The sequence below is a fragment of the Buteo buteo genome, chromosome 7, assembly GCF_964188355.1.
Source record: "Buteo buteo chromosome 7, bButBut1.hap1.1, whole genome shotgun sequence".
Lineage (NCBI taxonomy): Eukaryota > Metazoa > Chordata > Aves > Accipitriformes > Accipitridae > Buteo > Buteo buteo.
This window is the reverse complement of record NC_134177.1, coordinates 17,655,149-17,680,595: the sequence shown is the minus strand read 5'-3', so window position 1 is coordinate 17,680,595 and position 25,447 is coordinate 17,655,149. Positions and strand designations below refer to the sequence as shown.

General features: G+C 36.6%; 1 protein-coding gene across 1 annotated transcript in view; it reads right to left on the bottom strand.

Annotated features, from left to right (window-relative positions):
* Positions 1-25,447, bottom strand: part of SLC9A9 (solute carrier family 9 member A9) — a 224,283-nt gene that overhangs the window by 54,648 nt on the left and 144,188 nt on the right. Inside the window, exons 13-14 of the mRNA XM_075031727.1 lie at positions 13,260-13,308; positions 7,517-7,596 (exon numbers count right to left, since the gene is read on the bottom strand). Coding sequence (XP_074887828.1) covers positions 7,517-7,596; positions 13,260-13,308 — 129 coding nt within the window. The remainder of the gene's footprint in view (positions 1-7,516; positions 7,597-13,259; positions 13,309-25,447) is intronic.

The following is a 25,447-nucleotide window of genomic DNA, read 5'->3' as shown; positions in this document are numbered from 1 at the left end:
AAGCTGGATTGCCTGACTGAGGCCTTCATTGTATGGAGTGCTATGTGCTCTTCGCGGTACTTCTAGGATTCCACTGGTCTGCTGAATAGCTTCAGAAATGGCCCTTGGTAAATCTGGGAGGAATGGCATGGATATTTCAGCTCTTGGGTGTATTGCAGAGCTTCCTCAGGTTAGCAGGACTGGCCACTCACCCACAGGCAGTGATGAAGCACGTAGTGGTGCTTTGCAGAGAAAGGGGCTGCTTTAATGAATGCCAGCCACTAAAATATACTGAAGGAAATTAGTCGTACCCAGTCAAAAATTTTCAGATGTGTTATTTTTGTGTCTAAAGTGCAGGCTTGCTGAAATAAAAGAAATCACTTTCAGCACTGCTGTAGGCAGAAGCTTTACCTGTTTCCTGCCCCCTTCCCCTTTACTCCCCTGGCTCTGGCAAACGATGTGGAAGGCACATTAACAGCCTCTGCTGAAAGACCTGCAAAAGCCAGTTTTCTTAGGGCTCCAGAGGCTCCAGTTCCACTTCTCTAATTTTTGTCAACTTTCTGACCTACTTGGTGGGCTGCCAGACTCCTATGCAGTTGATAAGCCTCGGAAACATTTCAGAAATACTATTTAAAAAAAAAAAAAAAGTTTTGAGTTTTAAAATGAGCTTTGGAGTTGTTTTGTACTGGAAAGATTAAAATGTTATATTTCTTCTATGAACAATTTTATTTTTCAATTTTAGAACTCCTTGTTGCATGAGGACTGTAGTTTCTAGCTATTGCAGATTTTAATGCATTTTAATATATTTTTACATGAAAGAAAGTGACATAGCTGCATGAAGACCCACGTACTTATATTGGGGCCACTGAGGTCTGTGAAACAGTCTTTATATTCAGTTGTAGTTCTTGTTAACAGAAATTGAGAGAACCCCTTGAACATCACAAACAAAAGGTATGCTACATAAAATGAGCTAGGATGTTAAATAGAAAAGCTGGTGAGATTCTATGCTGAGTTGTCTAGAATAAGCTGTAGGCTAGGTTCTGCCTTAGATGCCATGCAAAACTCTTACGAAAACCAATGACCGTTTGGTGCAAAGAACAGAAAATAGAACCTGGCCCAGCATGTCTCCGATGGATGACAACAAGGATTCAATAACAGCTTACAAAACACTGTGGTTTGTTTGTTTGGTTTTTTTTTTTTTTTTGGACTTTACTGTGAATCTCTTTTCATATTAAAGCACTTCCCCTTTTCTCAGATTGCAACAATAATGACATGCTCTCCTTCTCTACTTGTCCCATGCCTGCACTGTTTAACCATTATTTTGAACACTGCTTTTTTTTTTTTTTAAATCCCATCGTTTCCCCCATGTGTCTCTTTGTATCTTCCTTTAAAGGTAAAAGCACTGCATACTACTATGGAGGCTTTAAAGAAATCAAGAAATTTGATATAATGGCTTTGCTACCACTGAAGTAAAACCTTTGGCAAAAAAAGAGTCCTCTTCCAGAATGACTTAGTTTCTGTATTATTTTACATAGCTAGAAGAGATAAAATTAGATTATGAAAAAGAATCCAATTTTCTAGTGTCTTCCTTTGTCAGTTCCTTTCCTTCCTAACTTCTTTTTTATTTTTTTTGCCTTTTTTTGGTTTTGTTTTAAACATGTAAATAGACCTTTCTGCAATGTACTGAATATTAGCGTCTGGATGAAAAATCTAAATAGTAAAGATTTCAGACTTCATCTCTTTTTGATTATATTTTGTGGAAGCAAAATTCCTGCATTTCCCTTCTTCCTTCAGGATCATGGTGGGAAATGGTGGGTTCAAAGACTTATAGTTTGCAATAAAAATATCAAGACACTATCATAAATAATCGTTACATATGTCTCTCTGTAAAGGAAGGGTGAAAAGGATCATATGTGAAATATTGGAAAAGAACTAGGGATTTTTCATTTAACGCTTGTATTTAACTTTGTATTCATACTTGTGATTTAAATCATGTTTAGTTATCTTTTCTTGTAAAAATACCCGGACATGAATGAGATTTTAAAAGAATTGACATGAGAGAAACTTTACAAATGAGAATGATTTCACTTGCATATTCAGCGTGGCATTGTTTAAGAATTATTTATCCAGGATTCTTTCTGTGAATGGAGGACGAACTGAGGTCACTTACTATTCTGGTTAATCGTTAGCTATGTTTATTTATTAGGTTAATTTGCAGAGTTTCAACACTCTTGTGTCCTTGGAAAGGGTCAGGAAATAGCACCAAATCAGATATACTGATTATTTGTGCTGTAAAAAGAACAATGAGTTTTTCTAGATCGTGTCCTTGAAAACGTGGTGTTGGAATGACTTTTGAATCAAGTTCAGGCAATTGTTGCTAATTATAAAATGCCTTCTGTGGACCCTGTACTGTTCAAGTTTGCAGTGTTTGAGAACGTCTTATGATATAGTCAGCTGCTCTTGTGTCTTGTTCGTGTTATGATATCCACTATAATTCATTTACTAAGATTTCTGCTTTCAGTTTTTATTAGGATCTGCTTGTAACAGCTGCAAAACTGATTTTTGTGCTCTAAGTTCTGGTCCAAAACTAGGACACTGTGCTATTTTGCTGTTGTCACTGAACTGATAAACAATACCAATCAGAATATTAGTAATTAAGAAACTTTTAATTCTCTAGCAGGTAGAAGAAAACAGTGTGCACGTGCATGCTCACAGCCTCTTGTTTTTTTCTTCCAAAGATGTCTGTCTCTGATACGAGAGTGGCAAGTCATACCATAAGGAAAAATCAGCTGAAGACCACAAAACTCTGAATCTTTCTTTGATCATCAGTTCATCCTGGAATGTGCTTTTGCTTTTAGTAGCTTTTCTGTTTTCTCACAGGCACAGAATAGTACTTATCTTACTTCATAGGCAGCCATTATGTCTGTTTTATCAGTGTACAAAGCACAGCAGAAATAAAATGATAGGTGCCCTGATAAGTTAAGGAGGATAAACTTTTGAAGTCTACAAATAATGCAATTCCTTTTGGCTGATTGATTTCAGGTAAGTGCAAAGGACACAAACTTTTTTTTTTTAAACTGAAAGGAATGCATCTGAATGATGGATAACTGCAGTTCAAGTAGAAACACTTTTATAAGTTGCTTTATGGAGAAGTGGCTCACTCTGTCAAAGACTCCTGCTTTTATTCAGTGTAACTGAATGTTAGTTCATTAGATTGATAAGAAATCTGTAAAGAAGTAAAGAAACTCTCCTTCTACAACTCTATTTGTGGCAGTGCGCATGTGAGCTGCTTGAAAAGAAAAGCTCTGTGCAAGTTAGACAGCTACATTGCTATTTGGTAGCTTGGAGCAGTATCAAGGATGCAGCAGACCTGTCATTGCAATACTTATAATACCCATACTAGCCAGCTAACAACAATCATCATATCTCTCTTGCTCCCTCTCACCCTCATGTGTGCCAGAAATAGGCAGCATTGGTGCTCTGGTCATGTTGTTTAGTCTTGGAGGACCACATCACGTGCAATCTTATCCTTACTCCATTGCCGGAAAATTAGACTTGGCTGCAGGTGGGCCCAAGGCCTGTGTCTTGCAATTAAACACTTATTAAGTATTCAAAGAAACTTACCGTGCATTTGAAGTCTTTGTCCCTCTTCCTTCCCTTCTTGCTTGCTTCTATTGTAATATTGCATACATTTTCCTGTTATGCAGTAACTATTTTTTTTCTCAATGCTATTTTCAGTGTGTACCATTAAAGTACATATCCTGCAACATAATGTAAGCTTCTCCTTTTGAAGATGGTGAGTATTTATGGATGGAAACATTTTAGCCCATACATTATGCTCTCTTTTTTTCATCTTTGGTTTCAGTTATTTTTGCACTTTTGTGTTTTAGTGCAGCAATCCTAAATCCTTCCTTCTCCTCTCAGTATACAGTATGAGAAGCCAGGATCACATTGTAGTCTTCCTGACTAATGCTACAGAACAGCCAGTGAGAGCAAAAATGCCCCCGCATGAGGAAGTGAGAATTATGTGAAGAGAAAGAAGCCTTAGTGGACAAAAAGCCTTGTGTAAGATCATGTTAAACCAGGAATGTGTTAAACAGGTGAAGATTGTTTGCAAGATACTTCTATTGTATTAATTTTACCTTCATTTTTAGTGGTAGATTGTAACTTGGAATACAGACCTATGTAGAGGAGGAATTCTAGCTCTAGTCAGGAACACAACGTCTTGGGACTAGGCAGGCAAAATCCAGAGATATTTGCTGGATTAAGCAAGTGAAGCCTTTGGGAACTGAGAAGAGTTAAAAGCAAATTGCTACCAGCTGGGAGCAAAGCTATAATTTTGTTGTGGGATGTGGTGGAAAGGGACAACTTTGCTTGCCATTTGTTTGAGCTCTGCCCTTATATGCAGAGGTTCTTGCCCTTGCAGGATGAAATTTCCACCTATTTACTAATTTGTTAGCTAAACTTGGCTACATCTGCCGTGAAAAAACACAAACAACAATATAAAGCCATATATTATTACAATTTTAAAGCCATGTATATTAGTGCTGGATTATAGATCTTGGTTTTTTTCCCCTGATAAATTCTTGAAATACCTTTGTTTATTCCCTCACTTTTCCACTAGCCTTAAGTAGGATATTACAGCTTCAAACAGTAATGCATTGTAAGCTGTAAAAACAAAGAAATTGAAATAAATTCACTGGAATTTACCCACTGTCAGATACTAAGTATTTTATTTTGCATTTTCCTTGTTTAAATTATTGAGATGCAAATCCAAGAGGATATGTCTAAGTACTTATATGATCTGATCAATAATTTTATTATTCCAATATTAACATTTCTTAGCCTAGAAATTAGAGAACGGTATGTTTTTCTTAGGTGTCAAGACCTGATTCAAAGATAATTGCTTAAAGAGAACAACCCTTATTGAATCCATCAAGGTCCTACTGTTTCTTTCAGAATAAAAATTGATTCTCAAACAGAATTTCAGGTGGTTTTTTTTTTTTTTTGTATAGTTCTACACTAGCGTGGCACGTTACCATTGCCTAAGACCACTAAACTAAGTAGAAATCATTCATAAGGACAGTAAGGAACAGCACAACTTTTTGATTTTCTCAGTGATACTTCCTCACTCTTGCTTCTCCCTTGTGAAATAAGTAGGCATAAGAGATGTTATTGCCAGAAGAGCGGGTAGATTTGTGTTAATGCCTAAGAGCAAATGTCAAACTAGAAATGTCAAAGTCTTGTATGCTTTCGAAGTATATAACCTGATAGATTATTATTTTGCTGTATCCTTTCTTTGAAAACTTTATCATAATCCTCTATGCAATCTTGTATTGGGAACAAATACTGTGCTACATGACAATTTCTTCTAAATTTAGCAGCAAAGCTTTGTAACGTTAGGCAGGCGAAAGCAAAAGAAAGTTTGGGTGGATAATTTCTCTCTCCCTGAAAACAATGTCTTTCAGAAATAGTCATACCAAAGAAATGCTTGGAGTTGTGAGTCACAGCATTAGTGGGCTGAACCATCATTCTGTCCAGGTATAGGGGCATACATTTTCAGGATTAGTCAAATGTAGAAGTATTATTTGTAAATAAAAATATATTTTAGGATATAGGGCTAAAATATCTGAAAATATGAATTCTAAAGAAAAATCATGACTTGACTGGAAGAGAGATTGACTTATGAATAACTTTTGTTCTTGTTGAGAATAGTTTTAAAACTCACTTAAAATATTTTCTTGAAATGCAAAAGAAATGGAAACCAGACTTTCTAGAATAAAGCATCAGGCACCCATATTCAAGATCTCCACCATACAGATAATGTCTGAGAAGTGGTGCTGCTGGTACCTTCTACAGTCCTTTCATTTTGCATGTACTGTTGTCTGACTCTTTCATACCAGCTTCTGTCCCTTGTTTTCTAGCTCTACCCTTGTTGTCTCTTTCATGTCTTTTTTTAACTCATGCCTCTGTCCTGTTCTTGCCTTCCACATTTTTTTGCTTTCTCTCTCTTTTTTTTTTCCTCTTCTTTTTCAGAGCAAATTCCCCCCCCGTCCCCCATCTGTTCCTTCTGACTTACAGTTTCTAAGATATATCACAACCATAGGCTATTCCTTCTGAAAAAGAAGTGGGACTGGATGGTAGTTAAAGCCACTTATGCTGGTACTTAGCATTAACATTTAAACATTATTTTTCCCCTTCACACAGCATTTACCTACTATTTCTAAGTTTTCTTGAAGAATTATCCTAGGGAAACATTTTGATGTTAAGTGCTTTTTGGCCCTTAAAACTGCTCTGGTAGATGAATTAGGGCAATACATTCATTTTTAACCAAAAAGATGTTTTTTCCATCAAAAGTCTCTTTGAAAGATAACTTCACTTGAACTCTCTAAGGAAGCTGTATTCCCAAAGAGTTACATTTTATCAGCTGAAATATTGCATCCTAGTTTGCTGCAGCTGGTATCAGAAAAACAGACATGTAGCCTTAATGTTACTCTTTACTCAGCACTGCAGGGTAATGGACCAATAGATGTGCTATTGAATAATGGAGACTACTGGTAGAGCTTTGCCCGTTCAGCTCCTGAGCCAGCATACATGGAAATTAGCAGACGGGCTTCAATTATATTCATCGTATATCTCTGTTAAACGCTTAGGGCATGATTGTTATTGTGGGATCTCATTGATAGCTACGCAAAGCCTTTGCAAAGTCAGTTTAAAATGACAATAAATTAGAACGGTAGCTTTTACCATCTTCACACAGGCATTAGTGACAGCATGAGTGTTAAAGAGTGTATGTTCTACCTTGGCTTTGGGAGGATGTTCTTTTTAAGAATATTTTAAAAAAAATCACTTAAAATATTTTCTTGAAATGCAAAAGACATGGAAACCAGACTTTCTAGAATAAAGCATCAGACCCCCATATTCAAGATCTCTACTATACACGCCTCAGTAGGAATGTGAATAGAAGCACAAAGGCTCAGGAATCCAGGGAATAGGAAGTATGAGCTCCAGAGAATTCCTGGGAGCTACATTTTCACAATGGGTGCATCTTTCTGTGTTTGTAAAAGGTGTGGGTAAACCAGTGTTGTCTTGTTTTTACTTTCTGTTGGGTAGCTACTGCTTTTGGAATATGTGGGCAGGCAGCAGCCATTGGGCTGCTTCAGTCTTCCAACCTCCAGGTTTCCCAAACACAGATTTTACACCCTGATTAATAATTGGATTAATTTTATCCTGGAATTTAAAAAGGTTAATTTATTTAAACCTATTGTCTCTATACTACTGTAGGGCAGAGCTTCTTAAGTGGTTCTCACTCCCCATAGCCTCAATCAGGAATGTACTACCACTGCACTGCCCAGCTTCTCTAGACTTTCTGTTTCTTTGAACTTACAAAATTTTTTTCTCCTTACTAAAGACAAAAGCGTAGGTTTTTTTAACATGTTTGGTTTTTAAAAGCATAATCATTTTTGGATTCTTAAATATTTTGAAGGTGCCAGTTGTAATGCAACTATCATCTATAGCTTATAACAGAAAAGGATACTTATGGTCAAAGCCATACCATATTCTGAAGAGCCAGGCACTCTCAGCTTTGGTTGTATTTTTATCCAAGTTAGATGCGCTCTGCAAAATAAATGAATAAAGTAGAAAACATTTTTATAACATAAATAAAACATGGAGATCCAATATTAAAAATACATGTCAAACCAAATTACAATTAACTGTGCGGGGGTTTTTTTTTTTAACTTAAAAAGCTTCTTTGGCACACAAATGTCGTCTCTGTGAATTGGTTCAGGAGGAAATTCGCTCATATAGCACACTTCTCATTGCTATATACTCATAGGAAGAGTGCAGCATTTACTTTTATTAATGATTCCAATTTTACTAAGAAGCTGAGAAGCACTATATTCTGCAATCAATAAAATTATATTTCGATTTAATTGCTATTGTGGGATTACTTCAGTTTACTCCTGCAAGATCAGATGCTATCTGTGTATGTCTAACAAAATTTCATTCCCTAAGGGATCGTGATTTTCTAATAATTATGACACTACTTTCCTTTCTGTGCTTCTTTCCAAGGGGAGGGGAACACAACTTGAGTCAACAAGACTCAGAACGCTGTGTTCCATTCTCCAAGCTAATTCGGGGGCACGCTGCACAGGTAGATAGACGGACTGTCCTTTTACTCAGGGTCATAATTCGGAATAATATGCTAGAAACAGTCATCTGTACAAAGACAGCTAGTCGTACTCCAGCCATCACATCAGTACTAGCCGAAGAATTAGCGTCAGGATAGAATTAGGAATGGGATTGCCAGTTCTCTAAGGATATTTCATTATTGTCTTGTTTGTGTTTTGCTGCAAGTTAGATTATTTTTTAGTGGGAATATTTTTCTCTATGCAATTTTAAACCAATTTATCTAATAATTTTTATATTTTAATCCAATAATATATTAAGAATGTAATTTCCTATTATACATAAACATACATGAAAATGGGCTGATGATAATAATGTCAATGGTCTCATCCTCAAAACTGCAAGGTCTAGTGCCAAGCCAGCCTGTACATGGGAACTTTTACATTGATTTCACTGAGTTTTGAATAAGGTTATATGGAGACAGAAATCATATTGTAGCTGTTACAATTTTGCTAATGTCAAAGGTAGTCACAGTGAATTTACAAATGCACCAAATAGGCCAAATATTGTTCTTGTAACCTGTTTCCTTGTTACTGACTTGAGTATTTTAGTAACTCCCCCTAGCAACTGGGGAGGCTGGAGGAGGGAAGAAGATGGTGCTAATCCCTAACCGATCAGCAGAGCATTTTTCTAAGCCTTTAATATCTAATAGTGCATTTTGTCAAAATAGATACAGATTGGGAAAAGGGTTGAAACATATAAGCGGAAGCTTGATGGTAGGTAAAGTCTATGTTGGCTCAGAACAACACGAACACTGAAAGAAAGAGGGTGAAGGACTAAAGTAGACAAGAATGGAGGTGAGAAAGAGGAGGACAGGCATGGAAATAGACATATCATGGAGTGGGCTGCAGCAAGCAGTCAATGAGTGCAACGCGGAGGAAGGCTAGTTAAAAGCATAGAAAGCTCTGTAAATGGCCTGTGTGTCCTTGGTTTGACTACCAGTGTTTCCAGAAGCCATAGTGTTGTTGGTTAACTCCTCATTCCAAACTCATTGTATATCTAGCTTCCTCTTGCGGGAACAAGATTTCTCATATCTCATATGGGAAGATGAATTGTTCCCGTATGAAAGCAGTGGACAAAAAAGCCTACACCAGAGTATAATTCTCCAAGAATTTGCTGGTCCTGACCTGGGCCTGCTTTTATTTCTTGCACTAATGTTTATTGCTGCTTTGCTTTGTCCCTGCTGTGGTGGCCTGTAACTCTGGCTTGTTTGAGCTCTGCGAGTTTGACATGTGTTGCACCTTCTTCCTTTTGTATATATAATCTGTGTTGTGTCACCAGCTTTTGTGTTAACAGGAACCTGGGTAGTTGTCTGTAGTGCAGCTCCTGCATAAAAAGTACAGTCAGAGGATGGCAGGAGATGTCGGTGTGAATGCTTTTGGGCTATTGCACATCCTTGGATCCTATGATCTTAAAGTAACTTTTCACTTTCCCTACAGTTCAGAGAGGCAGAAGTAGGGGAAACAGTCCACCACCTCTTCTGGACAACAATTTTCTCTCAGGGAAGTGAGAATGCCAGTGTTTCTCATCTCTTACTTGGGAATTACCCATATGGAGATTATTTTCATTAGTCACTTGCAATAAATTCACCAACCAGCTGGCAGATGAAACTGATGGGGAAAGTATAAATAATTTCCTTATTATACTAATAAAGATAAAGGGATGGTTAAATAAACTATGAACATTAGTTTGACAGAGATTATATTAATAGGTGTTTTGCAGGCTATTTAGTTTTCTCTGGAGATCAATACTATATCTACAACATTTTTTCCAAAATGCTTGTAGAAAATATATTCTTACACTGTCTCAATAGAGACTAACATAGCAGAATGTCTGAAATATGTAAACCATCTGAATAAAATATGCTATTAGATATCTTTGTTTATGGAAAATTAGCTAAAAAGCCCACTGCCATAAAAGCTTTTGTCTTTTTTTAATAGATCAACTTTGTAACTCTTAGTGTTTAAGTATCCTGCATTCTACTTACCAGAGTTAGCTTTTGGTGTTTATACTCTGAATATATGTGATATGCAGTAAACTGCTTTTGTTTATGTTTATATGTTATTTTCTATACAATAATATATATTATCTGTAGTACGTATTATGTAATTCAATTCTTTCAGAACTGAGTTATAACAGTTCATCAATAAATAAATGGATATGAATATGAGGCTGTTATTTCTTCTGTTTATGCTTATGTTGTGATAATGATTTAATGATAAATACATTTAAGGCAAGGCAGAACTGACACAAAGAAACTGAGAGATGCTTTTGTTGGATGAGGTCACAGTATGGTGAAGTCCAGATGCTAATTATACATTAAAAGGCTCTACACCTTTGCTGGGGAAGAAGCCCTGGGTTCCAGGTCCTAAAACTTGACTTGGAATTTGTTGCTAGCTGACAGCCAGAATTACTGGTTGAGGCAGTCCGGAAGATAGCATAATTAGGAGTCCAGAAACAATGGTGTACATGGAAGTCTTGACTAAATAAATCTAATTCTTTCAGAGAAGAGAAAATTAAATTTGTGGAAGGGAAGAAGGGAGATCGACATGAAGAGGTAGGAAAGGGAAAGGGTTATGCAGCCATATAGCTGCTATTGCCTCTGATAGTGCTCATGAGGTGGCAGGTGTTTAAGGCTTTTTCTGCCTCTAAAAAATCCAGGTCTGTTTACAGATATGGATTCAGAGGTTCCCACATACAGATACCCTGTGTGCCGGTAGTTAGAGTGGTCACAGAGGAGATAGATTCAAATCTCTGCAGCAGACCTTGTGGCTTCCCTGTTCTGGCTGAGTACTCTGGCTGAGAAGGGAGGAGCCTAGAGGCTTATTTTCCACTAATTTTGCTGTCATTTAAACATCTTATTCTTGAGATGTTATTCAGTTCTTATTTCTGGTACAATCCCCTTGAAGTTCCAGTTAACAGCACTGAGAGCTGGCATGTGGTTTAAAGTTCATCTGGGTGAGAGCTTTAACTGGCAGCGGGAGATATTGGCACTTGATATGTTATTTGTCCAGGAATATATGCAAGAAAAACAACTGCTTTCACTGTGAAGACACACTAACATAGGAAGAAAATGAGAAGTAGGTAAACTAAATAAAAACATCATATTAGAAATAAAGGGAAAGAAAAAAGACAACAAAGAGGAATGAGAAAGGGATGAGATGAATGAGAAAATTAAAAGATATAACCTGATGTAAATTGAGTAACTGTGATGGGTCCTGAGTTAAAACAAAGATGGCTATAGAGAATGCAGCAAAGGTCTGAATTAGTAAGACATTGAAATGTCAAATACAAAAAAGTCAGACAAATGAAAATAGAATACTATGGGGGGTGGGAAAGAATAATCAGAGCAGCAAAACTATCTTCCAAGATAGCATTCCTTATAGTAGTAAATTTTTACTTGGACATGATAGGGCATGAAAGGTGTTATATTTATTTACACCTGCTGTGTTGTATTGCTGAGTTTTGTCAACAGAGATAGGTGTTAATTCACATGGCACAGCTGGGCCATTGGATGTGTTATTGTTATTCATAAATATGATTATTTTCATTTTTAATAAAAGGAGAAAATTAGGTGCTTATAGACTTTTGAAGAAATCAGGTTCTCACAAAATGTGCATTCAGTCAATTTTATACTGCATTCAGTGTTCTCTGATCTTTGATAATTAATGAATTCTGCAAAGTAGAAGATTTCTGAAATGATATAACTTTAAAATCCAAAAAAGAGCAGATTAAGATTAAGGTTCTGTGTCCTGGCCTTGGGCAGAGGCATTGCAGGAATTCTGACCAAGACACTTAGGAGAGTGATATTAGCAATTAGTCCCCTCAGAATAAATCAGTATCTTGGCATGGTGCAATGGAGTGTTATGCTAGACCTTTTAATAGCAAGTGAGTTGTAAAATTAAGGATATGGTCAGATATGAATAATTTTATTCTTCTTTTTTCCAAAGAAACATTAGGATACTTAGGCACCTGAATTCAATTCAAATTCAATGAAAGTTGAGACCCTAAATGCCTTCAAATACATGCAAATGTGTAAATGTTAAGAATACTCAGTGTGTAAGATATCATTTAGGCAGAATTTTGATGTAACTTTAATGTATTTTCAAGTGAATACAGTATCTTATTCGTGTCTTGCCGGAACTTATTTTCTACATTTTATATCACTGTTGAGTTATTTCAATTTCAGTTCCAGTTGTGTGGTCTGAAAGACTGCATGGGATGGTATTACCTAGAAACAGCAGCACAGTGTTAGGCACTTTTTTGCTTTGGCAATTTATCAACTTGTAGCATTGCTTCTTCCTAGTCATACTGAATGCAGTATAAAATTGACTGAATGCACATTTTGTGAGAACCTGATTTATTCAAAAGTCTATAGGCATCTAATTTTCTCCTTTTATTAAAAATGAAAATAATCATGTTTATGAATAACAATAACACATCCAATGGCCCACGTACTTACCGTGCTGAAACATGTTACATCTGTGTATTGACTCTCTATAGATTTCTACTGTTCCAGGTAGTGAGGCATTTGAAACAATGCGTATGACAAAAAAGGGTGACAGATGAACAGCTGCAGCTTGTTAAATAGCCTGCTCTAGTTTAAAGTTTTCAAGTTAATAATGTACGTAGGTTTCCATGTGAAAAATACGTGAAAAATATTTTCAGAAACCTGACCTACTAGAACTGAACACTACACATACCCCTTTTTTATTCCAGGGGATTAAACATTGTTCTGAGATGTCTCATTTCCATAAATGCAGCGCTTGGAAGGTGATAAATATTTGGATATATCAAGGCAATACTTCTATTATTTTGTTTATTAGACCTCTCAAGATATCTTTGCATTTATTTATAATTTACTTCAAAACTCTAACATTTTTAGTTACAAAATTTTCATGAGTGCATGCACATTGAAAAAAAACCTCATCTCTTTGTACCTTGTACAATAAAGGTACTTTGCAGTTCCTTTTTATTTTCAACCCACCTGTTTTAAACATTTTCAGCTATAACACTATTTTTGACAAACATGATCTGCCAACAATTGAACAGTTTTTAATTCGGCACGTATGTCTAAAATCCTGACATACCTGGCTTGCAGCTTCTGTTTTCAGATCTTCATCTGGATCTATGCCAACTCTGTTAAAAAAACAAAAAAAAAAAAACAAAAAAAAAACCACCAAAGACATACAGTAATGATCTGATGTATATTAGAGGGCTTTGAGGGTAGAAATGTTTCTCTTGTGCCACTCATTTCCTACTGGGTGAGAAATGCAGAAAGGAGCTGACAAAACATTGAGATAATTTTTTTAATCAAGGAAGTTCTTAAGTTTTTAGGAAACTTGAGATTTTTTTGAACTGCCACTCATAACACCTGAGATTAGATCTTTACCCTGGCTCTGATCCATATCTGGGGAGAGACAATCAAGTCATTAACCTTTGCTATGAAATTCTTAATTACTGGCAGAAGAGAGGGGTTGAGGAGGAACTGGAGTTAGGTATGTGGAGGATAGGACTGCAGGGCTCTGGCATTTCTTGACTGTGCTGCACTATGGGTAGCTTGTAGCATTTGGAAAGGGCTTTACTTGGTGTACAAGGTAGGGGGAAGCAAACTGGAGGGGAGAGGAAACTGCAGTGGGTGATGTGCAAGATGATGAGAACCTGGGTGGTGTTTTACTAATATGGACAGGAAAAAAATAAGATTGGCTGTTAAAAGTGGTGTGGTGGAAGAATTGACATTCTGAATAGAGCTGATGCTCAGTTCTGAGGAGAAATGCAGCAGAAATGTTATGAGTTGAGTGACACAGGCTTGTGCTCATGTTCACACCAAGAAAGGAAGGAGAGCAGTGAGGGATGTTGAAAAATGAACCTTCTTATCACCAGAATTTGAAGCCCACAGCTAGGGTGACCAATAGCCTCTGAATGCCTCACAAGCTCCCATATAGCATCAGGTCCACTGAGCTAATACAGAATTTATTGATGCAAAGAAAATGTACTCTTTCACTAGATATTCATTTAAGGCTACTTTACTGTTTTTCTGACAGTATTCCTTCTTGACTATATTTTTGCTTTTGGTAATAACGCATCAGAATAGTTTTAAAAATAATATTTAATGCTTAATAATAATTAAGCATTCTTTCCTGTAAGTATTATGCATATACTTTTATTCAGTCAGAGACAATGACAGGAACTATATGCAGAGTAGATGCTTTTTATATGTAAATACTGAATGGAAGAGAAAAAAAGACTTTTTTTTCTATCATAGCTCTTGAGTTTCAACAAATCTGAGTCCTTCAGGCATAAATATTTGTATCTTTTTATTAAAAATAACAATCCCGGTGCTGACTCGACGAGGAGGCAGAATGAATAGCTGTTTCTTTCTCTCTTTTTTTTTTTTCCCCCTGTTGTTCTTTAAATTGCTAGAAAAAGATTCTGATGGTACTAACCTGTTCATTACTTTGGAGTAAAGCAAGTTAGGTATTTTCCATTTCATTAAAATGGAAACATTTACATGGGAAAAGAAAAAGAAACATTCCACAGAGGTTTAACCATCTTTCTGACATTGGATTTGTTATTGTCATATACAGAACAGTTGTGTCTAGGGCCTTACCTGTGCTCAGCATTGTAAAACTACACAGTGTGAGACAACCCTGCAGAGTATACAGGATGTGAAGGCTGAAACAATGGCACAAATGCAGGTGTGATGGTCCCAAACTCATAAAACAGGTCAGAATCAGAAAGACAATCCCAGTCTCCTAAATGCAATTACATGCCCTGTTTATTAGACTACACTTATTCAGTAGACGAGTTCACCAACACCACTACTTGGCCAACACAGAAAAGCATCAGCAGTACAATAGTTAAGGGTCTGCACAGTTCTGGAAATAAAAAAAATTCAAAGCGTTTACGCATGATAGGTGCAGCTGAAAAGCGAGGCTACAGCACAAACTTCCCCACACTCAGTTCTCCTTAATGAGCTTGACTTGACCTCAAAGAATCAGTCTCCTGGGACAGAAGTAATTTAGCCTTCATGCAGTTCTGAACTTACTGGAGTTGAGAAACTGCCAGTTCTGACTGATTGCGTGTGTTGGAGTTGTGATGTGTTTATTATAGAATGAGCTAAGACAACAGAAAATACTTCACCCGGGACTAAAAGGACTGTAATAGCAAATGTGAAAAAGGGTAGGCAATGGGGCCAATAGGAGCTGGAGTTTCTGGCTGTGATATCATTTCAGCAACAGCGATATAACTACTAACTAATCACACTGACAACGGGAATCCATCGGCATAGAAAAAAATCTGGATTTACAGAGTTTTGCAGAATTTGTGGTGTGCTTAAGCTTCTCTGCATATATAATTTCTAATCCTTATGGTCACAGAGATAGCTAGTTGGTTTGCCTTGTTTATTCTGCAGACAATAGATTATTATATGGCACATATGAAGATACTCACATGAAATCTTAACAGGAGTATTACATTTAAAGCCAGAAAGAACCAGCAAGAAATATCTAATGAAATCATACTTTGAAAAAAAAAAAGGTTTCTATGCCACGTGAATGCCACAGAGCCACAGATGATGCTTTCCTTTGGTCTAGTCTCTGTTCTTGTTTAAAACACTGGGTCAGATGCCATTGCTGTTTTTCTCATGGAATAGTATCTTGCTACTGGAAATTAGTGTGGATAACACAATCTTACCTATTGATTTAAAGTCCCTTGGGAAAAGGACCAGATGATTCTTTGCGTTCTATGGGAGAGTTTTTTAATGCATTAAAATAGTGATACATTTTTGTAATAAGTTGAACATTAGCAACTTTAAGTATGCACTAAGCAGACTCTATTCAGTCATTTCTGAAACTGAAGCTAATTATTTCATATCCAAACATAGGCTTGGGAGCCTAACATCAGGCACCTAGCATTGAAAATCATGGCCTGCTATAATTAACTCTGATACACTTGACATGAGCTAGAATGCTATTTTTAAGTTGCAAATGTTGAAAAAACAAAGCATAACAAATTATACGAGACAGTCAAGACAACTGAAATTAAGCACAGATATGCACTTCAAGTTTACATCCTTGACTTCCTCAAAAGACCTGCTAGATCTAATGCTATTGTCTCTAGAATTTGCAAACTTAAAATTTGTATAGATTACTATGAAGGCCTCTAAGAAATACTCTGTTGTTAACATTTGTATAAACATCTTTCCCCTTTAACCTTCTCAGTTTTCCATTTCTGTGAGAAGACTTAATGCATGGTCAGAAAAATATTTTCATAGTATTTTTTCTCCCTTCTTGCTGTCAACCTTGTCTCTTTCCTCCTATTATGTTGTTTTACTTCTTGCAGTCTCCCTTTTCCATGTTTCTCTATCCCACTTTCCTGGTTGCTCTCTATTCCTTGTTCATTTCTACTTGGCTCTTCTAAATAGTGTATGCTTTTATTTCTGCCTTTCTATTTTTGCACTTTTTTATTCTATACATAAAACACTTAAGATGACTTCTCTTCCATAAAAACAAATGCAATGACTTTTTAATCAGATCTATATTGCAGCGGAGTTTATTTACTCTATGTATTTAGATAGGCTTTAGAAATGTTTTAGATTCAAATATGCTAGATATGAAGGAGTTAAAAATCCTGAAAGCTGCTCTGTGTTATTCTTTTTAATTTGGGTCTTTTTTTGGAGCCCTGTGTGTGTGTGTTTGTTTTTAAATAATGGCTATATCAAAACCTGGATTCAGAGATTGTTCAAAGTTGCTATATTCAAAATCTGGAAGGGAAGCTTGTGACTTCAGCTCGTCTCTAACAATTAGGCCCAGGCATTGCTAGGGACTGTGCATTAGTCTGCAGAAGTACCCTTTACAGTTGATGGTATTTAAATCCCCATGTGCTATCAACTGCATCATTTTTTTTAGCAACAGTCAGAATGCATTTGGTAATAAGAGGAGGAATTTGTCACTGAATACAAAGCAGTTGATAACATCTTTTCTGATGTGGTTTGAAATGAAAATGGATGGAAAGATAAATCCCAAATTGTCAGGGGAACCAGTAGTAAGAAATACAAAACCAATCCATAGGAATACCAAGTAGTAAATCACTATTCAGGCATTGCAAACTTTTAATTCCCTCACTTCAAATCACCACAAAGTCAACACTGTAGGATAAAATCTTTGCTTTCTACAGTGAAGCCACAGAAAAACGTATAAACTTATGTCTTCGTAAGGATCTAGGCATGCAGAGCAGAACTTTTGGTGTACATACTTAAAAGCGTGATTCTCAGCCCTTCTGCAATTTAAGTGCCAAGAAATCTGTAAATAGAGATATTTCTCTGAAATCTGAATTCTGATTACTGAAATTCTACTTCTGGGCCTGTATAGGCTTTCTGTATTTGCAGAACAGAGCCTGGTTCATGCAAGTTTAATCTCACTCGCAGTCCCACCTAGTCTAGTTTGCACCTACCATATACTCACACTGGTTAGCTGTGCTCCGGGTGAAGCAGCCGAGACTGTACTTGAAAACATGTCCTGAGAGCACATAGTTGATTCCATCCCCTTTTTATTTAATGACTGGTCAATTCAAGTGTCTTGCAAAGAACTGGGAAGCCTGGTTTCATCAGTCGCCTCAAACTGAGGTGATTCCACACCACACCTTTCAGAAGTACCAGAAATAGTGGCCTGAGAATGATACGGGTGGAGGCACCATCCTGATGGCACCTGTCCTGCTGATGCTGCCTTCTTGTACCAAACACCTTTCAACTTCAAGCACTGATGAAGCCCCAAGAAACAGTTGATTATATGTGTATTATTTAATGTAGCTAATGATTTAATAAACAAAACATCAGGCTTGCGAAAATTTTCAAGTGAAATATTTCCTAATGTGAGTAACAATCTTCCCTGATCTAAGTGTATGATGGTGAATGTGTACTTGATAGAATATGATGTCACAGATAAAGGTCAGAATTAGCCATGCCTCCTCTACTTCCTTTTCTAGATCAGTGGGGAAACAAAGGCAATTCAAGAGGTGAAAAGTCTGGCATCTCTTTCTGTTTCTGGCCCCATACTATAAAATGGGGTTAATAATACTTCTTCCACCCCATTGCTCATGTTTTGTGTATTTAACTTGTAAGTGCACATCCTTCATTATCTTTGTACAATATCCAGCTTAGAGCTATGGTTTTGTGTAGAGCGCTAGGAGTGCTGCTGTAAAATAATTAATAGCAATATTGGTTTCTTGCTTGTCAAAGGTTTTACAGGAAGAACTCAGCCTTCTCAGTGCAATTGCATCACCCTTCTACTGGCTGTCTCACTGTAACTAAAACAGTCTTTAAGCCTCAGTTTTTATCTCAAAAACTGCACATACCAAGAAGGGTTTTCTGAGTAAGTGATTTATAACCCAATTTTCATAGATGGCCATTAAACAGCATTTGCAACAGGAGTCTTGAATATTTTTGCATGAATAAATCTGAAGCTTGTAGCTATCCATCATCAGCATATTGCATTCAGTACAGAATTATTAACTGTAAAGACTAGAAACATGAGCAAAATCCAAAAAAGATTGTTTCACCACCTCTAATAAATCATTACAATTGAAATTAAAAAACCTTCAGGATAAATAATGATTACTCAGGCCATTATTCTTGTCCATGTGGCAGTAAGTGTGATGTGTATTCCTAACAAACTGACACCTAAAATCTGCCTTTGCTTCTAGATTGCTATGTTGCTGCTATATATTGCTATTGCTGTGGACTGATGCTGTCAAAACCACCTGCTTTTTTACAGTACAATGTTTTGATTGACATAAATCCCATGAAGAATTACAGTATAAGTATAGATCCTCAAAGTCCAGCTCAAGCTCATTTTTTTTAATAAATAAAAAACACTTTAAGGCAAGAATAATCACTTGGATCCCACAGCAGAAAGAGCAAATCAGTTTAATTTCATGCTGAGAAGGATTAAAATAAATTATTAAGTAAACAATGCTTCCTAAATGGTTATGACAGTTGTTTGCCACGTGGCTAGTGCTTTCTATCTTATATCCACAATGCACTGAAATAGAGCAAAGAGTATGATTTTAAACCTGTAGAATCATGTGAGAAAGAGATGTGTGCCATAGTTTGACTTTTGAACTTGTAATTTCATAAAACTGGTGAGATAATTTTGTTGGGCAATGCCACTGCAAAACATTAGTCCTACGGTCAAGGTCTATGGACCATTTTTGGTGGACATATGGACAATTACTTGGTTGCAGAGTGGGCAATTAAATTAATATAACTGTATAAATGCTTTCCAAGTAAAGAAGGGCTGTGATGCATGAAGATAATGTGTAAATGCAAACAGACAATGTCTGAAGAAGGAACTGTAGTGTTCTATAAGAGATTCACAAGTTATAGTCTCTAGATGTGATCTTAATTATCAAAAAGATTGTGAAATTGTGGATAATGTCACTGCATAAAATTTTACCAATCGCTTCCCTATAGCTGTGCAGCTGTGTGAAGTAAAATGCTAAAATTTAAAAATAGATGATGGCTTACATTTACATCATGCACTTATGCAGATAGTAACTAGAATGATGAACTGGATCTTTAGGTATCTGGTATCTGATTCTCTGTTCTGTTAATCCTATTTTATCTCAATATTGGGGGGCTAAAACAGTTTGGTCACTTTGAAGTAACAATGTACATCTATCTGTATGGTAGAATGCAATGTGAGATGTCTTACAATCATGACAGCGTGGCACTCCAGCTCAGGAGTTCTGAGAAGTGATTTATGTCCCTGTAATGCTTCTGGCACATGCAGTAGGTTATGAATATCATTGTGCTATGTAAATATACCTGTAGTGAGGAATCAGGCCTCTTGCTTACAAATATGAACCAAATTCGACTAAAATTAGCATCATTTAACTTCTGTGGAATTTTCAGAAATCATCATTTGTAGTAGCAGCAGTGCATGTGAATAGAATTGGACTAAAATCAGAGTGAAGGTTGGCAGCAACCAAAATAATGTGAACTTCCATGTGGTGACAATGTAAGAACTGGGACTTGTTTTCAGGTTTAAGGAAAGATCATTGTAGTAGATTCTCAGTCTAGAGTAAGAGGTGTTTGTTAAATTGTTCATTACATTATGACACACAGGCTTGTTACACCGAAAATTAGCAAATCTAGCTGGATGGGAAATGCAAGTTGTGTGTTTATGTCCATAGATGCTGTAATTGCATGAATTACATTGCATTCCATGGCAGGTTGAAAAAATAGCAGCTGCTGGCTCTGCCAAGCCCACTCTGCACACTTACTTTGCCCTAATGGCATACTACTTATAGCTAACTAAGCAGATCTAACTTGCAGCACATTGCTGCAAGTCAGTTCAGGAATTTTTTGCGTACAGGCAGTGGGCTGCATGTGATTCCCACTTTAAAGCTTGATTCTGAAAAATGTAGGGCAAGGCCATTTTACATTCATGCGTATATATGTACATGTGTGCAGTCTTTAGGGTTCCAAACTCATAATTGCTTCCTGCCTCTGATACTAAGTGAGTGCGTGAGAAATTTGATTTCTGTACTTTCTCTAGAACTGTTTTCTTGGACTTCACAAGAGTTGCCCAATTAAATATCTTTGATGTGTGGCCCATAAACAGCTAGTGAAACCCAAGGACCCTTGGCAGCAATGTTAATCATCCACTTGGGACATCAGCTGATCAGCACTAATTTGCTTCTTTTCTGCACTCATGTCTCTTCTGTGAAACTCTCCCTCACTTTACTCCCCCCCCTTCACTTTTGGTTTTCCTATTTGTATATATGCTTATAGTAATATGTTGTAAACGTACCTTTCACTGCACTGTGCTATGTGATCTAGCTATCACCTACTTGGCTGTTTATAGCTCTGCTTTGCTGAGTAACATTTCACTTGCATGTTTTATTTTCCTACTCCTGCTTTAGGGAGAAGAAAATCTTTTCATAAAAAGGTATTTTTAGTAGTTTGAATTTAGATTAATAAACTTCCTGTTTTAAAGTATGTGGAAAACTCTACCACTCTTCCCCCCTTTTTATATCCTTATCTGGAAAACATGTATCTCAAATGCAGTTGTTTTTCTAGGAACCTGGCAATGTTCAGATCCCTCTGGCAGTTCAGCAAAGCTTTGTTCTATTCCCTGTTCCTTAGTAAGGACTGGACTGTATGTCCTGTGCTTGTATGTCAGCCATTCCCCTCACCCTGCCCCAAAAGAGCAGTTTTTCTTCATCCGTCCTTTTTCTAAAATGCCCCCCACGTTTTTTGCATAGAGTCTGAATTGCAGTGTGAGGGGAGGTTTCCAGAAGGCGCTCAGCATGGGCCTAACGGCTCCTATTCAAGCCAATGTCGCTGGTGTCACTGGCTTCAAAAGGAGCAAAGTTAGACCAGCACCGAGTGTTTCCAAAGAGCCTTTCCTTAACGTTTTTGCCATCTCTCAGCACTCCTGACCTATACAGGGATGTGGCGGTCATGTTAATTTTCCAGTGATCATTGTACTGCAATCGCTTATCTGACATAGGTTTCATTAACAGATTGACTGGTTCAATGGCACTTCCTGGTATTGCCGTCATTTGCTATTTTCTCAGTGAAAGAAATAGATAGTTTCATGCAGCTTATTTATGTAAAACCCAAGATCTATAGAACAAGGTAAGCACTTTACTGCCTGCTTTTCAAGCATTTAAATTCTGTCTATAAGCTCCCTCTTGTTTTGAAGAGCAGGAAGTCCAGAACAGTGTCATAAGGTTACATGGCCATAGTCATTTAATAGTCACTGCCCTTCTCAGTTACACTCTTCGCTTATTCAGAAGGTATGTGATTACTGGTAGGCAATCAGACATAGAATTACGGGCAAAGGATGGGAAAGCTTGAAAGGACTGTAATCCTCCTAAATTTTTATTTTTAATCTCAGCTACAGAAAAACCCCAAACACTCAGCAAATCTAAAATTTGGATAACTCCATTGCTACAAGAAGCCTTCTAAAATGAAACCCTTATGCTAACACTAGAATCTTTAATAAAATGTTACAGAATTATTAAAAATTGGGTTTGTTCTAAATTGGAAAAAATCTGTTCAGACTCAATTGAGATGCAGATGCCCCTGGAGAAAGATGTGGTTACAAGGTCACATCACTCAGGAATAGAGAAACTGAACAATAACAACACATGAAAAATAATCTGACTTGAAAAAATTTCTAAAATTGCAAGAGAAGTTTAGACATGAGGAACGTACGTGATAGTAGCTGGGATATACAGTGCAATTATCACTTTCTCAGGTTGTGTTTTGCTATTTAGTTTTCACCTGAGTTTTATGTCTCAGATGAGAAGTGAGACTCCTAGAATAAGAGGATCCCTTGATATCGTTTTATAGCATTGGTGCAGCATTGACTTAGGAGAAAGGATGGGATGTTGTACCTCTTTGGTAGTAATGAGGTTTGTTCTTTTGAGTGCTAAACCAGGAAATCCCAACAGAGTTGAGCTTTTGGAATATTGTTGGATCACAGAATATTGTTGGATAGAGTGGTAAGGCTGTCCCAAGGTGACTGTGATACCTCCCATCCAAACTCTTTACCCTGTTACTGTTTTTGAGGAGAGAAAAAAAAAAAAAAAAGGTATGTTGTGATTTCCCTTACTTTAAGCCAAATGGTCTTGTATTTTGAATAACACTTATTGGGACTGATACCAGCCTACGTGTGTTAAGGACAAGTGATCATGCAGAGAGAAGGAGCTACTGGTGATGGCAGGTGCTTTTTTGCTTCTACTTAAGATGTTGCAAAATGGAGAGGTATAGACGCACAAATGCACCTCAGCATCATCCTTTCAATAAGAGGCAGCACACAAACCACAATATTCATGAGCCTCCACATGCTTTAAGAAATTCAGTATTGTTACCATACCTCTCCCTATGCTGTGAGCAAGTCTATAGATCAAATGCTCTGTACACAATTCTGAAACTGTATTAATAAAAAAACCCCTGGAACATTATTAAAAATGCATTTTCCATTAATGCAAAAAGATAGAAACACCACTGCATTAAAAGAAGTATCATTTTTGCACATAACAAATGTCCTAATTGCTACTTTTATGAACTCTATGGAGATGAATACAGCTTTCAAAAAAAAAAAAAAAAAAGAGTCAGGAATTAGGCCATTTTGTTGGCATCTTACTTAGACTACTAATGAGCTTTGCCAGCCAGGAAAAATGAGAACTGATTTTACAAAAGATCTGTATGAGGAAAAGAAACTGCACTCAGATGTATTTCGACAATTTCCTACAGATGAGGCTAGTTAATTCTTGGCTCAGAAATAACAGTTCCCTCCAGTGAATTATGTCAATGATTTTTAGAGCAGTAAAATGTTTGTTCTGTGAATCACTTTAGGTGTCTGTTCCTTTATTTTCCTTTAACATAAACAGCACAGCTTTGGAAAGAAGCCCAGGCCATTGTAGATGCATTACATTATTGCTAATGTGATTAACCCAAAGTAAAACATTTAATGCTCCTGAAGCGTTAGTCTAAATAATGAGAGGACCAACTCTTAAGTTCCCTGGGCTCACAGCATGGGAAAAACGTATCATGCACTTCATCTTTTGCATTGACATTTGAAATTTATCACACAAAGCTGGTACTGGGAGCAATTCTGTGCATAGCCATTTTAAGTGAAGAGTAATGCTGGTCAAACTAAATGCACACTACAACCAAAACACGCTGAGTAAATGCTTGCTACTGGCTTTGCTGCTGAGAACTGGTGACAAGGTACCTGGCATGAAAGCCATCACTGATCTTTCCGTTTAGGCTGCTCTTTTCACAAGCAGTTTGTAAATCAGCTGCGTTGCTTAAGTTCATATTTAATTCCCAGTTTGAAATATGTTCACCTAAGTTCTGTCTGAAATGCTCAGAACAGCAGGAAATGATAGTAAGGACTTGTGTGGATTGTTTGACCCAAGGCTGTATAAAACAGATATATGGTATATTGGAGACTATACCTTTAAAGATATGCTGTACAGTTGTTTTACCAAAGGGTAAATCAAAATGGCATTTCTGAATTCTTTAAATAGTCTTAACCATGCAGCACAATGGCCTTTAGAGCTGAGGTCACTACATTCATAAGCAGATACATTGCAGCTGGTAATCTGAGTAAGCATTGATAGGATTTTTTAATGTTTCCTCATCTAGAAGTAAATATTGTAGGACAGAGTGCTCAGCTGTAACTTAGCCATATAAAAATAGAAAAAAAAATCTGCTATGAAAATTAAAAAATGCATTTAGTTTATTTTTTAGTTATCTATTTTCAGATCAGATGCATAATCATTAAATTTTGCCAACTCTGTGCATTCATGTTCTTTCTACATTTGAAATGACAAATCAAGCTTGATAAAGGAAGAATCTAAGGAAAAGTCTCAGACTGAGTAAAATGTTACATGCTAAAATGGAAGAGTTTTGCCTAAATTTTCATTGTCTGATATGTGCACTGTCAACAATTATTACCCTTTCAGTTTTAATGGCAGAGAAACACCTATGCACATATGTGTTGAAACACTCACTTTAAAGCCACTTTAAATACAGCAGGATAAACAGTAGTGTCATTTGTGAAGACAAAGTTCTAAAACACTGCTTAATGGAAAATTTAACTTTTCATTTCTTTTAAAACTCTCTGCTTCTCAACAACAAAGAATAAAAAAATACTCAAAGACAGCCATTTTATTTAATTTTGCTACTCTACCATTAAAAAAAACCCTACATAGATTATATGTTCCTGATACAGTAAATATCAATTAAAGTGTAATAGTCTTTTTGATATATCGAGGTGCTGGAAAAGTATGCTCCCCTTCATCATCTAGTGTTTATCTCATTCTACGTTGGTTTTTATTCATGAATTGTTTTATTCCACTATAATCTCGGTCTAATAATTGCACTGTTTAGTTTAGACGTGTAGATTTCAGTTGATTTTAAATTTGCTTTTGTAATATAATCCTTCCTTCAGAAACTTGGCTATCTTTACCAGTTTCAGGCAATATATTTAGATCTCATGTGGCTCTTTCAAAAAATATTTAGACCATTCATATAAATACTTATTGTCTCCAAAATAGATACTGATCTGTAGTCACACTGTTTACAATGCTAGACAATGCAAGAACTATTATTGATATAAATGTGCACGTGTGCATGCTCACAGACTCTCCAACTCTGTACTACAGGGGTTCCAGAGGGGAAAAAATATTTTCTTGTGCTGTTTACAAATTTGGACCAGATGTCATCCCTGACAGTGTAAGTTCTGCTAGTCACACA